Here is a 14,174-nt window from a genome sequence, read left to right as displayed (position 1 = left end):
TATTATTTATATCCACAGAACTGGTATACCACATTGGTGAATTCACATTCCCTATCCATTGTTAATGATATTAACACTTTCTGTGTCTTATGCTGTTTAGCACTTTCTTTGGAACTTCAGTTTTCATGTGGTCTTTGACTTTGCTGTCCACACATACAAAAGAAACAATGAAAGAGAAGTCTGGAGGACAGCTAAGCAGACTAGTCTGGAGCCAGAAGGACCTCATCACCTTGGTAGGTGCTAAATGGAAGTATTCAAGTCTTTGTTGCTGAAAATTAAATTGGAAACAGTTTGCTATAAGCTGGCAATAGCTGAAGTCACTTTGTAATCTTTTCAGCTTATCACATGAACATAACACTTGAAGATGAGGCCCTAAGAAAGGGGGGGTTAAACAGCCACTTAGACTATCAGGCACCATTATTGAGGACTATTAAGGGTAAATATAGTTACAGTAGACATCACGCCATCATAATGGATAGAAGGGTCAAGATCATTGTGCTGATCAGAACTCAAGCAACATTCTAATTTATCATTAAAATAAAGTCCCCTCTTGATTCAAGGGTGACATACCACATAGACTGCTTGTGACAGAAGTGAGGGTAGGGGAGTTATTTTGCTTCTGCTGGCCAACTGCAATGAGCCTGTGTAGGCCCTTTATATACGTTATCCATAAAGTTCCTAGCTTTATTAATGGCTACCTTTTTACCTGCTCTCAGGTATGTTTAAAATTTAAAGGGACAGTACACCTAAATACCAGACATATGGCTATTGTAACTAATGCAATGTAAATGGGGGGAAAAAGTTGACTGAAATCTGCACTGCACTGTATTAAGGAGAGGATGAATGGGGCCATTTATTGTGAGATTTTGAGCAACAACCTTCTTCCCTCAGTCAGAGCATTGAAGATGGGTCATGGCTGGGTCTTCCAACATGACAACGACCCGAAGCACACAGCCAGGATAACCAAGGAGTGGCTCCGTAAGAAGCATATCAAGGTTCTGGAGTGGCCTAGCCAGTCTCCAGACCTAAATCCAATAGAACATCTTTGGAGGGAGCTGAAACTCCGTGTTGCTCAGCGAGAGCCCCGAAACCTGACAGATCTAGAGGAGATCTGTGTGGAGGAGTGGGCCAAAATCCTTGCTGCAGTGTGTGCAAACCTGGTCAAGAACTACAGGAAACATTTGACCTCTGTAATTGCAAACAAAGGCTTCTGTACCAAATATTAACACTGATTTTCTCAGGTGTTTAAGTACTTATGTGCAGCAGTGCAAGACAAATAAATTCTTTACAAATCATACAATGTGATTTCCTGAATATTTTTTAAATTCTGTCTCTCAGAGTGGGAACGCACCTACAATGTGAATTTCAGACCCCTCCATGATTTCTAAGTGGGAGAACTTGCAAAATCGCAGGGTGTTCAAATACTTTGGTTCCTCACTGTATATGACCTGGCCAATGTTCTCTTCTTGAGGAGAGATGGTGATAGATGAATGGGCACTGTTCTATTGAGAAACAATGGTGGGTTCCTGATTAGCTATCATGCACAGCTGCACCGGAATGTGCTAATTTTAGTAAATCTACCCCAGTATGTATGCTAAAGAGATAAGTGATTGGGTGCTGGATATTTTCATAGTCAGGGATGCTGAAAGAGTATGGGAGACCTTTTATATTTACAGGCAGCTTTCTAATGTTCCATGACCATCCAATGGGTCCTTGGAGAAGATGCTTAAAGTCAAAAGACAGGAGATTGACACAAGGTTTTAAAAGGTCAGTTTAGTAAATAATAAAACTGCCCTTGTGCTCTTAAATCCTTAAATTTTGAAACCTCTAGCGCACAGGTGTTAAACTGGAAGCCCTCTAGCTGCTGCCAAACTACAAGTCCCATGAGGTATTGCAAGATTGACAGTTACAAGCATGACTCCCAAAGGTAGAAGCATGATGGGACTTGTAGTTTCGCAACAGCTGGAGGGCCGCCAGTTTGACATCCCTGCTCTAGTGTGAAGATCTGCCTATTCATGGCTAAGTATACATATGACTAGAGGTTATATCAATATCTACCTATCAATATCAATATACTATCAATATCTACTTCTACATGCATAGGCCACACATGCATGATGGTACTAAAGGATCATCTGCCTTTTTTGTCCTCAGATAGAGCAGAAATAAACTTAAACCACACAATACTGCCTCAAAGATAATAGAAGACCTCACAATATGCACAAAATAAATAACTTTTCAGTGTATAGAAAGTGTAAATGGTTTTTAGTTGCCATTAATTACCCTTTGACTTTTTTTACTAAAATTATATATATATATATATATATATATATATATATATATTATCTACCATACCAGGCATTCAGCACTTACTTTGAAAAATGAATTGCCATTTCCAAAATGTTCAAACTTGCAGAATAGTTTAAAGTACTCGTTGACATTGAAACATCGCAAACTGTTTTGTTCATTTATTATCAGCCGGGTGAAAGCTTGGCAATTTTCTTCTGCCAGCATTCACAACTGAGAATCAGCCAGATAATATTTTATCTGGATCTGAAGTCTCAAGGTTGTCTGTTGCAATTATTTGAACTGTGTGTACACATATCCAGCCGAAGTCTCAAAATGGTAATATTGAGAAAAATGAATGCATATGACTAGCAGTCAATCCATGAGTTCAATGACAGCTGTTCTGGATAAACAAATGTATGCTAAATGAATTTCTAGCAAATAGCTGAGCTCAAACACTAGGGTGCTTGTAAGACTTATAGGGAATTTGTCACAAAACAAAATACCTGAAAAAAGAAATTCAGGGTGAAAAGATTACAAAATCCAGAGTGAAAGAAACTGATGCAGAAATGCAGCATTTATTTGTATTAACAGAGCTTGTCATGCACAGACAATGGCTATCACTGCAAGGTACCTTGAAAGACCTTGTAGGTATGCCCTTAGGTCTTCCTGAATGCACCGCAGAGATGAGAAATGTGCATGCTTTAGGCAGACAGTTATCAGCCTTCAATAGAACTTTATTATTAGGTTTGCAGAAAAGAAAATCACATTATTTAAGAGGTGAGGCGAGGAAAGTGCTGCCAATAACCGACAATTGTATTTACATTGTTATCTGCTGTGTCATTGGACACAGCTGATCACGTGGTAAAAGGCCTCTGTGATTGGCCTTTTACCACATCACATGATCAGCTGTGTCCGTAGGACACAGTGATCACAGAGATTGCTAGGTGTGCGCCGCTGGGGGTGCGCGGGAGGGCACGCTCTGGGAGAACGTCATATAATGCCCTCTCAGAACTGGACAACCGCGCTGCAGCCATCATTCAGCTATAGTGCGGTTGCCAAGTGGTTAACTGGCAATTGCTTGGTCATGCCACACTGAACCCATATGACATTTTTATAATTTTTGTTCGCACAAATAGAGCTTTCTTTTGGTGGCATTTGTTCGCCACTGGGCTTTTTTATTTTTTATTATATAAAAGAATAAAGACTGAAATTTTTCAAAAGATAATATTTTTTCTTCACAAATTTGGGACAACATTTATACATTTACATCTTTGGTAAATAAAAACAAAAATCCCAATAAGCATATATTGATTGGTTTGTGCAAAAGTTATAGTGTCTACAAACAATATATTAGTATAGAACTAGGATATATATTGGTAGTAATATATAGTATACTACTATACTACTATACTATATACTACATTGCCAAAAGTATTGGGACGCTTACCATTACACGCACATGAACTTTAATGGCATCTCTGTTTTAGTCCATAGGGTTCAATATTAAGTTGACCCATCCTTTGCAGCTATAACAGCTTCAACTCTTCTGGGAAGGCTGTCCATAAGGTTTAGGAGTGTGTCTAAGGGAATGTTTGATTATTCTTGCAGAAGCACATTTGTGAGGTCAGGCACTGATGTCAGACAAGAAAGCCGGGCTTGCAATCTCTGCTCTAATTCATCCAAAAGTTGTTCCATCGGGTTGAGATCAGGACTCAGGTTCCTTCACCCCAAACTCACTCATTGATGCCTTTATGGACCTTGCTTTGTGCACTGGTGCGCAGTCATGTTGAAACAGGAAAGGGACAAACTGTTCCCATAAAGTTGGGAACATGAAATTGTTCAAAATGTCTTGGTATGCTGATGCCTTAAGATTTCCTTTCACTGGAACTAAGGGGCCATTTCTAATCCCCAAAAAATAACCCCACACCATAATCCCCCCTCCACCAAACTTTACACTTGGCACATTGCAGTCAGGTAAGTACTGTTCTCCTGGCAACTGCCAAACCCAGACACGTCCATTGGATTGCCAGATAGAAAAGCATGATTCATCACTCCAGAGAACACGTCTCCACTTCTCTAGAGTCCAGTGGCTTTACACCACTGCATCTGATGCTTTGTATTGCACTTGGTGATGTAAGGATTGGATGCAGCAGCTCGGCCATGAAAAGCTATTCCATGAAGCTCTCTATGCACTGTTGTTGTGCTAATCTGAAGGCCGCACAAAGTTTGGAGGTCTGTATCTATTGACTCTGCAGACAGTTGGCGACTTCTGCGCACTGTGCGCTTCAACATGTGCTGACCCCGCTCTGTCATTTTACGTGGAGTACCACTTTATGGCTGAGTTGCTGTTGTTCCCAGTTGCTTCCACTTTGTTATAATACCACTAACAGTTGACCGTGGAATATTTAGTAGCAAGGAAATTTCACGGATGGACTTATTGCACAGGTGGCAACCCATCATGGTACCGCGCTTGAATTCACTGAGCTCCTGAGAGCGGCTCATTCTTTCACAAATGTTTGTAGAAGCAGTCTGCAAGCCTAGGGGCTTGATTTTATACAACTGTGGCCATGGGGGTGATTGGAACATCTGAATCCAATGATTTAGAGGGGTGTCCCAATACTTTTGGCAATGTATTTTATATAGTAGTATAGTACTAGTATATATACTGGAATTTGTTTTTTTACTAGTAATGGTGGCGATGAACGACTTATAGTGGGACTGTTATACTGTGGTGGGCAATCTGACACTAACTGACTCTTGATGGAAACTAACTAAATGACACTGAAATCTCCAATGACACTAATACAGTGATCAGTGGTAATACTATATACTGTCACTGTACTAATGACACGGGCTGGAAAGGGGCAATCAATGGGTTAACTGTGTGCCTAACAATGTTTTCTGTGTGATGTGTGCTGTTTTCACTAAGCAATGTGCTGGTTTTTACTCCCTGCTTTGCAGGGAGAAAAAAAATAGCACTTCACTGCTGTCTGTAGATAGCCATGTGTTTACCAACACAGGGCTCTCTTCTGTCAGCTTTTGCTGTAGCAAATGACAGCACGGCCGGGGCAACAGGTGAGCATGCGTGCACCCCCTACCCAGAAGAGCTGGATCACACACTTACATGATCCAGCGGAGTGGGGGTGCTCTGCCACAGTATATCTGTGGTAAGCGGTCGCCAAGTGGTTAAGAGAGATAGAATATAATTATAATGCTGAGGTGTCCTTAATAGGGCATATAGGACATTAACAAAGAGCTCCACCTTTCATTTAAAAAAAATATTGTCTCCTTTTATTTTATTAATGTCTCTACCCTGACACTACCATTGGTACAAATGTCTTTTTTTATCAGCCAGGCCAGCAAAATCAAGTGCAACCCAAAGTGCAGGTACCCACAGACAAGAGAAAACTGTGACTCAAACCTAACAGTCTGTCACAGACAAACACAGTCAGCTAATCTATGCACAAAAAGCAAATGACAATAATATTTTTTACAGGTACTTTTATAGTGTATATAGATATACATCAAATTACGCAGCTTTTACATATGTATATTGTACAATTACATCAGTCCCTAACCCTCAAGGAGTGTACAGTTTAAGGTTTCTATCCCACATTCACACATACACATACTAGGGCCAATTTAGACAGCAGCCAACTAACCTACCAGCACGTCTTTGTCAATGCTGGATTTTTAAATCAATACAAGACCAGTGTTTGGGATGCTTGCTTTACCTATCCCTGCTCCATAGCAATAGACTGGCACACTTGGGCGATCTAAGTGTGCATGGTTAAAGCCTAGTACACACGGTCATGAAAATTGTATAAAAAATACCGCTTTTTAATCAATCGTATGATAATCTGATCGTTAGTAGACAACTCGTCCAAAATTATTCAAATTGACAAGCACAAAAAATTACCAGATCTTACAATCCTTGTTTTATAAGTACAGTTTTCATCTGAAAATACAATACAAATACATTACAATACATAACATCACTTATGAATTCTTTTTCTGTCCTACAAGAATTTTCATAACTTTAGTAACTTTTTCATTATCGATATGAGATTAGCATGCAAAAAAAACCAGACGATCATTAGGTCAATATTCTCATCATGTGTACGGGACTTGAGATAGAACTGCAGATAAACATCTAAATATAGTTAAAATCCATGACTGATTATGTTTTTAGCTACTAAAATATTTCAGTCATTGTTTAGCCCAGAGGACTACTGTGCTACTTTCTGCTTTAGCTATGCTACTTTCTAGTTCTGCTATAAAGGTTCCTGCACATTGGACAAAGGTGATGGTGAGGTCGTTATTGTTGTAAAGTATGTCCTTTTAGTACTGTGACATTATTACCACAGTACTTAATCCACCTATCTGACATTTCTAGGGAGATGGAACTAGCGTTCCTGTACCAGCTTCACAGATGTGCAAACCTCAAGTTTGGCACTTTATGAGCCTAGAGTTTTTCAGTTGCTGTTGCCCTGTATTTTCAAAATTCACAGAAGCCAGCTACCAGACAACAGTCCTTAGCTGTCATAGTAGAGATGGCAGGGAGACTGATTTTTAGAAATATTTTATTTTGCCTAACTGCTTTTGTTTCCCTTTCTGTAATCTTGTGCCAGAGGTGACTGCAACAAACCTCCTTTCGCTGTAGGCCTGAAAATGAATGGTCATGCTATGTGACCATTTTTGTTTAGGAATTCACTGGAAGCTTGAGGGCCCATTGACATTAAAACACGAGTGCTGCATTGCAATCTCCTGTATGTTAAATTGCCTATTTTTTTCGAATGGGCCTTAATACAGGATCACATATCATGGGCTGTGATGTACTGTAGCACAGGTGTGTTGTGTATGTGCATTGGTGATGCCATACAGCACACATTACAGCTGTGTACTAGGTGTGAACAACCCCTGAATATCAACCTGCTAACTCGTATCTATGGTTGCCATCATTAATATTTACAGACAAGTTGGAAATCATATACTACCATGTATAGTACCATATACTCCAAGTAAATATGTCTGAGGTCACAGTTTACAGCCATACATTGGAGAAGTATCTAAACACAGACTAGACCCCCTTGAAGACAATGGCTTACAGTACCTGACTTTCTTCCTTTAACCAATTTACATAAATAAACTGCATTGTCCCTTGTCATTTATCATTGGCCTGTATATGCCATAAAACCCGGTGCCAGTTTATCCAGACAAGCAATTATTGTGCTAAATGAGCTTTTGGCAGGAGAGGAGACATTCTGGTTTCCTTTAACTTCTCCACTCCAGAAAAGTCCAAACATCCATTTGCAATCAAAGCAATCAGCAGTCCTCTAATGAGCAGAGGGTTAATGGGGAGGTGTGCAATTGATTCTTATCTAAAATCACCTGAAAGAGAGAAAGAGGGGTTGAGGGTCTTATCTCTTCTACAGAATATACACTTAGCATTTGATCTACTTCATAAAGACATCAAGCTATTGACTTTGAAATTCAATCAACATTTGCTGTCATTATCTGTCATTGCCTCATTTCCTATGCTGTTGTTTCTTACTAAAACAAATTAAAATGATTCCCCACATATAGGACCTAGAACCAAATATCTGACAGAATTGCCTCCTTCCCAGTTGTTTTCCTCACTGAAGAAATAAATAATTATATCTTTTTTTTTCTATCTAGCTTTAAGGCCTCATGTACACATGAACTCCCCTGGACGGTAAGCTCTCCTGACTGCAGAAGAAACACAAAACTCTGCAAGCAGTTCCACGTTTAGCACTTGGAAGTTTATTCACTTGATTGGCCAACAGCTAAACGTGGCTAGCATTTAGACGTGTTTACATGCATTTTTGATTCATTTAATGTTTTTTGGCCAAAACGTTCCTCTTCTAAACATGATTTTTCTGCAGGAGAGGAACGTTTAACTGCCCCTCAACTCTGCTGCTCCTAAACTCTGGTAAAAGCCTATGTGTACCTCGAATTGAATTCAGGGGCTTTGGGAGAAAAATGCTATGAGGCCTAACGGTGCTTGCTTTGGCTGCTCTATATAGCTGATCACATTTCAAAGCAAACTGCATAAAAATACTCAGCGATAGTCAACAGCATAGTGAAATGAACAATGAAATGACCATAATCAGTCAGAGCTTATGCAAGCCTAGCATGACCAAACAAAAGGGCAGCATTGTGACTAAATGGTTAGCATTTCTACCTAGCAGCACTTGGGTTACAGGTTTGAATCCCAACCATGGCACTACCTGCATTGAGTTTGCATGTTCTCCCTGTACCTGCCTGGGTTTATTCTGGGTACTATGGTATCTTCCCACACTCCAAAGGCATGAAGTGTATATTTGAGACACTGTGTAATGAATGGCACTATATAAGTACCTGGAATAAATAAATAGAAGTGGTTAGCTCCTAGGAGTTATGCCTGCTACACACAGGGATTTTTTTTTGTTCGTTCAACCAAGCAGGCTGAACGAAAAAAAAAAAAAAATGAGAGATCGCTGCACTAACTAAACGATGTTAGTGCGGTGATCTCCCCCTCAGAGCTATTGTGTTCTAACAGGAGGACTGGCTCCCCACTAGAACATACTGATCAGCACTCACAGCCATTGGCTGCAAGCACTGATCGGATGCTGGTTTTCCAGCATGTCCATTCGGTAAAAGCTGGTCACTAGACCAGATTCTGTCGGACAGGCTGCTGAACATACGGGCCAAATGTCAGCCAGTTTCTGTTGAATTAATCTCATGTATACCAGCATTTGTATTTGTACTACCATGCACTGCTCTTTGTCTCATTGCTCATCTTCCAATAAAAACCATTGTTCAAATTGATCAATTCAATGAAATGCCATATTTAATAACATCCAATCACTCATTACTAATTGACAACCATTGTGAGAACATTTACCCATTCTGATTAGGTTTTAAATCAGTCTGAGTGATTGAGATGGCTCCAGCAGACCTGTTATCATCTACCAGGACAATGAATCTATAAAAGGGTTAAAAACAATAATATAAGACAATCTAATTCTAAAAAAGTATTGATTCAATTAGCAGCCCCTGGTATCATTGAAGGCCAGCCTTCTTGAAATGAACTTGGTGCCAGTCAACTGCCCCTTTAACTACTGTCTTGTGGAATTATGATGATTTGAGAGTTAAACCACAATGGAATTAACAGTAACACCCAATAAGACTATTGTTATAGGCATCATTATAAGTGTTGGCTCATTGCACCCCACCTTGGTTCAGGACTTTAAATATGTGCAGGTCACAATGGGAAGATTAGTTTGCACATTTCTGGAGAAAGAGGACATCAGTAGCTCTGACTGGGAATGGAAAAGAAGTTTTACTCTGTGGAATGGCTATCAGAGAGCAGTCACAGGAATAGAGCTCTCCCCAGTGTGGATTTATTGACATGTAGGTCTGGTACATCTACCCTTCAATACCACAAGGAGTTCAGTGCGTTTGGAATGGAGAGGCCAAGCACATCCACTGGCGGCAATGACAAGGGAAATCGCTCAGACCATGCAGCAGCACTTTACCAGATCCAAAGAACTCAGACACATGGTAAGATCTATGGTACAAGTTTTCCCAATGATTATCTATAGTACCATTTACCATTCCTGAATAATATACGGGAACAAGTAAAAAAAAAGTTTCCATGCATGCTTCTATACTCTTAACTTATCTTTGTTAATATGATATATATATATATATATATGTATACATTAACTATGAAGTCTCTTCAAGTAATACAAATTTTAAGTTGATCTAAAATCTATATTTTATTTGTGATTTTTTTTTTCTTTTTTAAATTTTTACTGACTTGTTCAGTATTTTCATGGTTGTAGCTCATATTCAAATTTACAGACTGTCTAAATGATTTTTTGTCACACAAATGCATGAATCAGCCTTTCTGAATGATTGTTAAAATAAAACACCAATTACTGTACAGCAAGTAAACCACCAAATCCTGCACTGCTTATAATGCCTTTGAGCAGGTTTATAGACTTGTGCTAATGGAGAGAAACAGCAAATCACTAGTTTGCATGAACTAAGTAATATTCAAAATATGTAATGAGCACGTTAACTGTACCATGTTCAAATGCAATTGCAAACAGCGTGGCAATGGTAACATATTTTATGCCACTTCACATATATGCAGTTTGAACCGCATCCAATCCATATGACATGTGAAAAAAACATTTCTTTTTATGGTGCCTGTTCACATATGTGCCGTGCACTGGTGGTGCGGATTCAGTGCTGTTTGAAAAAGAGTTGTATATGATATCTGAGCAGTTACTTCAGGTTCAGGAAGGGATTACAAGCTATTGACCTCTATGGGAACCATTTCTAAACTACATGTTTGTGAACAGGATAAAATCCTCAACTAATCCTGTCCTGAACATGATGTAAACCTGACATGAACAGGTGAACAACTACTGTGTCAATTAGCTGTGAATCCTGAGCTTCAATCTGTATCGCATATGTGTGAATCAGCTCTTATCATTATTATTCAATTTGGTCAATTTTTTTAAATTAATTAAACAAAGCCTTTTTGTGGGTGGTATAGACGGGAATAAAATAATAAAAAAAAAAAAGATTATTAGTATTGCCTTACCCCAGAATTAAGGATTTCCTAATACAGACAATTTTTGTATAGTAGCTGTTGGTTAGTGTACACAGGTGTTGGATATGGAATTTGACACAATGGATATTTGGGTGCTCACATTGTTTTTTACTACCAAAAATGCACAGCATAGTGATAAGTTCATCAATTTAACTATGAGCATAAAATGGGACAGGTTCTGGGGCTGGTTGATTCAGGTGAAAAACAAATGAGGTATAAACATCTAATTACATCACATGGTTACATATAACAAGCCACATTGTGACACTGAAAACAAGCCATATTTAGGTTACCTATAAACTCTGAATCTATCACCTTCTAAGCTGTTATCTTATAACATAATATTTTTTTTCAGAAATATTACCATGGGGGTGCAGTTACATGTGCATGGGTAAAATAAAGCTCCATACAAACTTGTATTTTCTTTCTATTTGACAGAGGGAACCATGTCTAGAACGGCATTGAAGGAAGTTTCCCTTTGTAGGCCAACCTCAGAGAAATTCCAGATTCCAGACACAGACGGTACTAAAAACCCTGGATATCTTTCTGAAGAGGAGGCCGCATCTAGGTCACGTACTAAATTCAACAAACAGCAACTTCAGGAGCTAGAGAAGAGCTTTGAGGAACACAGATACATAGGGTCCAATGAGAAGAAGCGGTTGTCCAAGGTGCTGAAGTTATCTGAGGCCCAGGTAAGCATAAACAGATAATTTTCCCGATCTAATCTATCTACCTGGTATAATCAGAGGGCAGAAAGAACATCATACAAGAATAAAGGCTGCAAACTACATCTCAAATTTTCAAGTTGTGGGTGCATAATTGACTTTTGTCGAAATAGAACATAGAAATAAACATAGAAATTTAGTGTTGTCAAAATGTAGGTGTCAAAAAGAAGCACAAAATCGAGCTTAAGGTGTTTCCAAATGATACATTCACTTTTGGTGTACACATTAAAATTTATCAACAAGTGCATGCTAAGAGCAGTACAGCTGTTTTTCTTAATTCCTATCTGTATTTTACTAATAAAAGAGACAATTCTTAAAGGATTAGTTCACCTTTTAGAAAAAAAGAATTGCACATTTTTTTGCAGGTAAAAACATGTGCATTTATTGTTTTTGTCTGCAGGAGCCTGGAAAACATTACACCAGCGATCAGTAGATTGCTGATGCTCTGCAGGTCTCCTGCAGACCTTTCACAATATCTGCTTGCCATATGGGATGTACGGTCAAGCAGATATACTGACAGGAAGAATGAATGAACTATCACAGCTTCACAGCGCTGTGGTAGTTCATTGAGGACTACAAGCTGACAGCTGCTAAGACTGTCGGGGCCCCGCAGGACCACGTTTTTTTTTAAATTTGACAGCTAGCGAGGGGGGAGAAGATCCCCCGCTAGCTGTCAAAACTGGGATTGGGAGGGAGCGAGGGCCAGTCTAAATATAACAAGTTACACTCTGAATATGGGTGTAACATGTTACGAAAGGTAAACTTATCCTTTAAGTTTGCCATCACAGTTCGAATTTTGGTCAGTTCCTGTCGAATCAAACAAAAACTAAGCTGTAGGTGGCCCTACCTAGCCTGACAAAAGTTGATATTTCAACTGACTTTTGATAAGGGAGTCGATACACTAAATTATGGTTGATTTAATCAATAAACCTTTTAGGTTGTAATAATTCACACTGCAGCTTTTTCTGCTGCAGTTGAGTTGAATAGTAACACGATTTTAAAATGCTGCACTAATATATTTGTTACAATGGAACATCTTTTCATACTATAAAGTAAATTAGTGGTGGTTTACATATGGGATTATAGCAAATAATTTATCATGCTCTATAGAAATCCATTTCTGTGGTGAGATCGTATTGTCAGAAGAGTTTCTATTCATCTGTACCTGAGAGGACCATGGAACTAAATTTCCCACCTGAAATTTTCTAGAATTATATTAAAGATTGACTTTTGCTAGCATCTGCAAAGAGAAATAAAATGTTGTTTTGGAAAACATGTAAACATGCTGTCTACATTTATTTCTAGGTTAAAACATGGTTTCAAAATCGAAGGATGAAGTTCAAGCGTCAAGGTCAAGATGCACGAGTTGAAGCTTTAATTTCCAGACTTTACGTGCCATACTATGGCTACTCAGATTTTCAAACCCCGACCTGCCCTGTCTGTCCTGAACCGGCCATACCCTTTACCCCTCCAATATCTACCCACCATCGTGCACTACTTTCTGCTACAATGATTACACCAAGAAATCCTCCAACATCCATGATGCCACCAGCAAACCTTGGTTCTTACCCATGCCCTTCAGTGCTTGTGCATCCATCACTTAAGGAGTCATATGGGCTAAGATACTCCCCATATTAACCTGGATGTGTTTGGGACACTTTCATGTTTTTATGAAAGGACACTTTGAAATTGTTGTAATATTTATTTTACATTATGTTATTATTGATGCATTTTTCTTTGAATTATAACTCATTATATTGGGGAGTAATATATAACTGACACTTTATAATTAAGTAATGTAAACCAAATAAAATTCTTATAGTTTATTGATTTTTGGGCTGTACATGGATCATTTATCACTCTAGGACAGCTTTCCTCAACATTTTCACCCCAGAGGAACCCTTGAGAAAACAACCCCTGCTAAATAATAATTGAACTAAAGCTCAGGCTACATTTGCATGACCATTAAGTTGTAGAATGTTTTAAATAAAAGAATAATAAATATGGCATACCTAGAATATTTGACACCCCAGGTGGATCATTTTATATCAACCCTACTCTATACAACTTAACTATTTTCTGTAACAATCAAGAAGCAAAATAATAATCAGAAAAGAAACACAAACAGGAAAAATTGTAATGTTCTTATACACTAGCAGTCAATGAAGAAAAGTCCCTTTAGCTAGTCATGCGCTGATCAAAATTCAGCTGGTCCATTAGGACAGGCCAAATTTCAATCAGTGCAGGGGCTCCCACTCTTGACAGAAGTCGACCGTCTAATCGACCTCTGTCAAAGGGACAAATTGGAAAAATTTCTACCAATCAGAATGCAATGTCATGGATGGGGGGATTCCTCAAACCACCTTATGTGTCTGTGTGAATGAAGGAATCTTTTAATTTTATTTTCATTTTCATTCAGCCTGCTGGCTGAAAAAAAAAAACTATGACTTTGTATGGCTAACTTTACATTGGTAGTCACTGTTGGCCACCTGTACCTTGGCAAACACCAGAGAAGGGCCTGAGGTGGGCAA

General features: G+C 38.8%; 1 protein-coding gene across 1 annotated transcript; it reads left to right on the top strand.

Moving 5' to 3' along the window:
* The first annotated feature begins 9,620 nt into the window (after positions 1-9,620).
* Positions 9,621-13,281, top strand: LOC149451701 (homeobox protein vex1-like). The gene is made up of 3 exons (XM_089690231.1): positions 9,621-9,855; positions 11,357-11,610; positions 12,949-13,281. The coding sequence occupies exons 1-3, from the start codon at positions 9,621-9,623 to the stop codon at positions 13,279-13,281; spliced, it is 822 nt and encodes a 273-aa protein (XP_089546357.1).
* Positions 13,282-14,174: the final 893 nt, after the last annotated feature.

Source organism: Staurois parvus, unplaced genomic scaffold (genome assembly GCF_062004578.1).
Source record: "Staurois parvus isolate SC_StPar_1 unplaced genomic scaffold, SC_StPar_1.0 ptg000525l, whole genome shotgun sequence".
NCBI classification, from domain to species: Eukaryota; Metazoa; Chordata; class Amphibia; order Anura; family Ranidae; genus Staurois; species Staurois parvus.
Note: the sequence above shows the minus strand (reverse complement) of the source record. Positions and strands in the feature narration are given on the sequence as shown.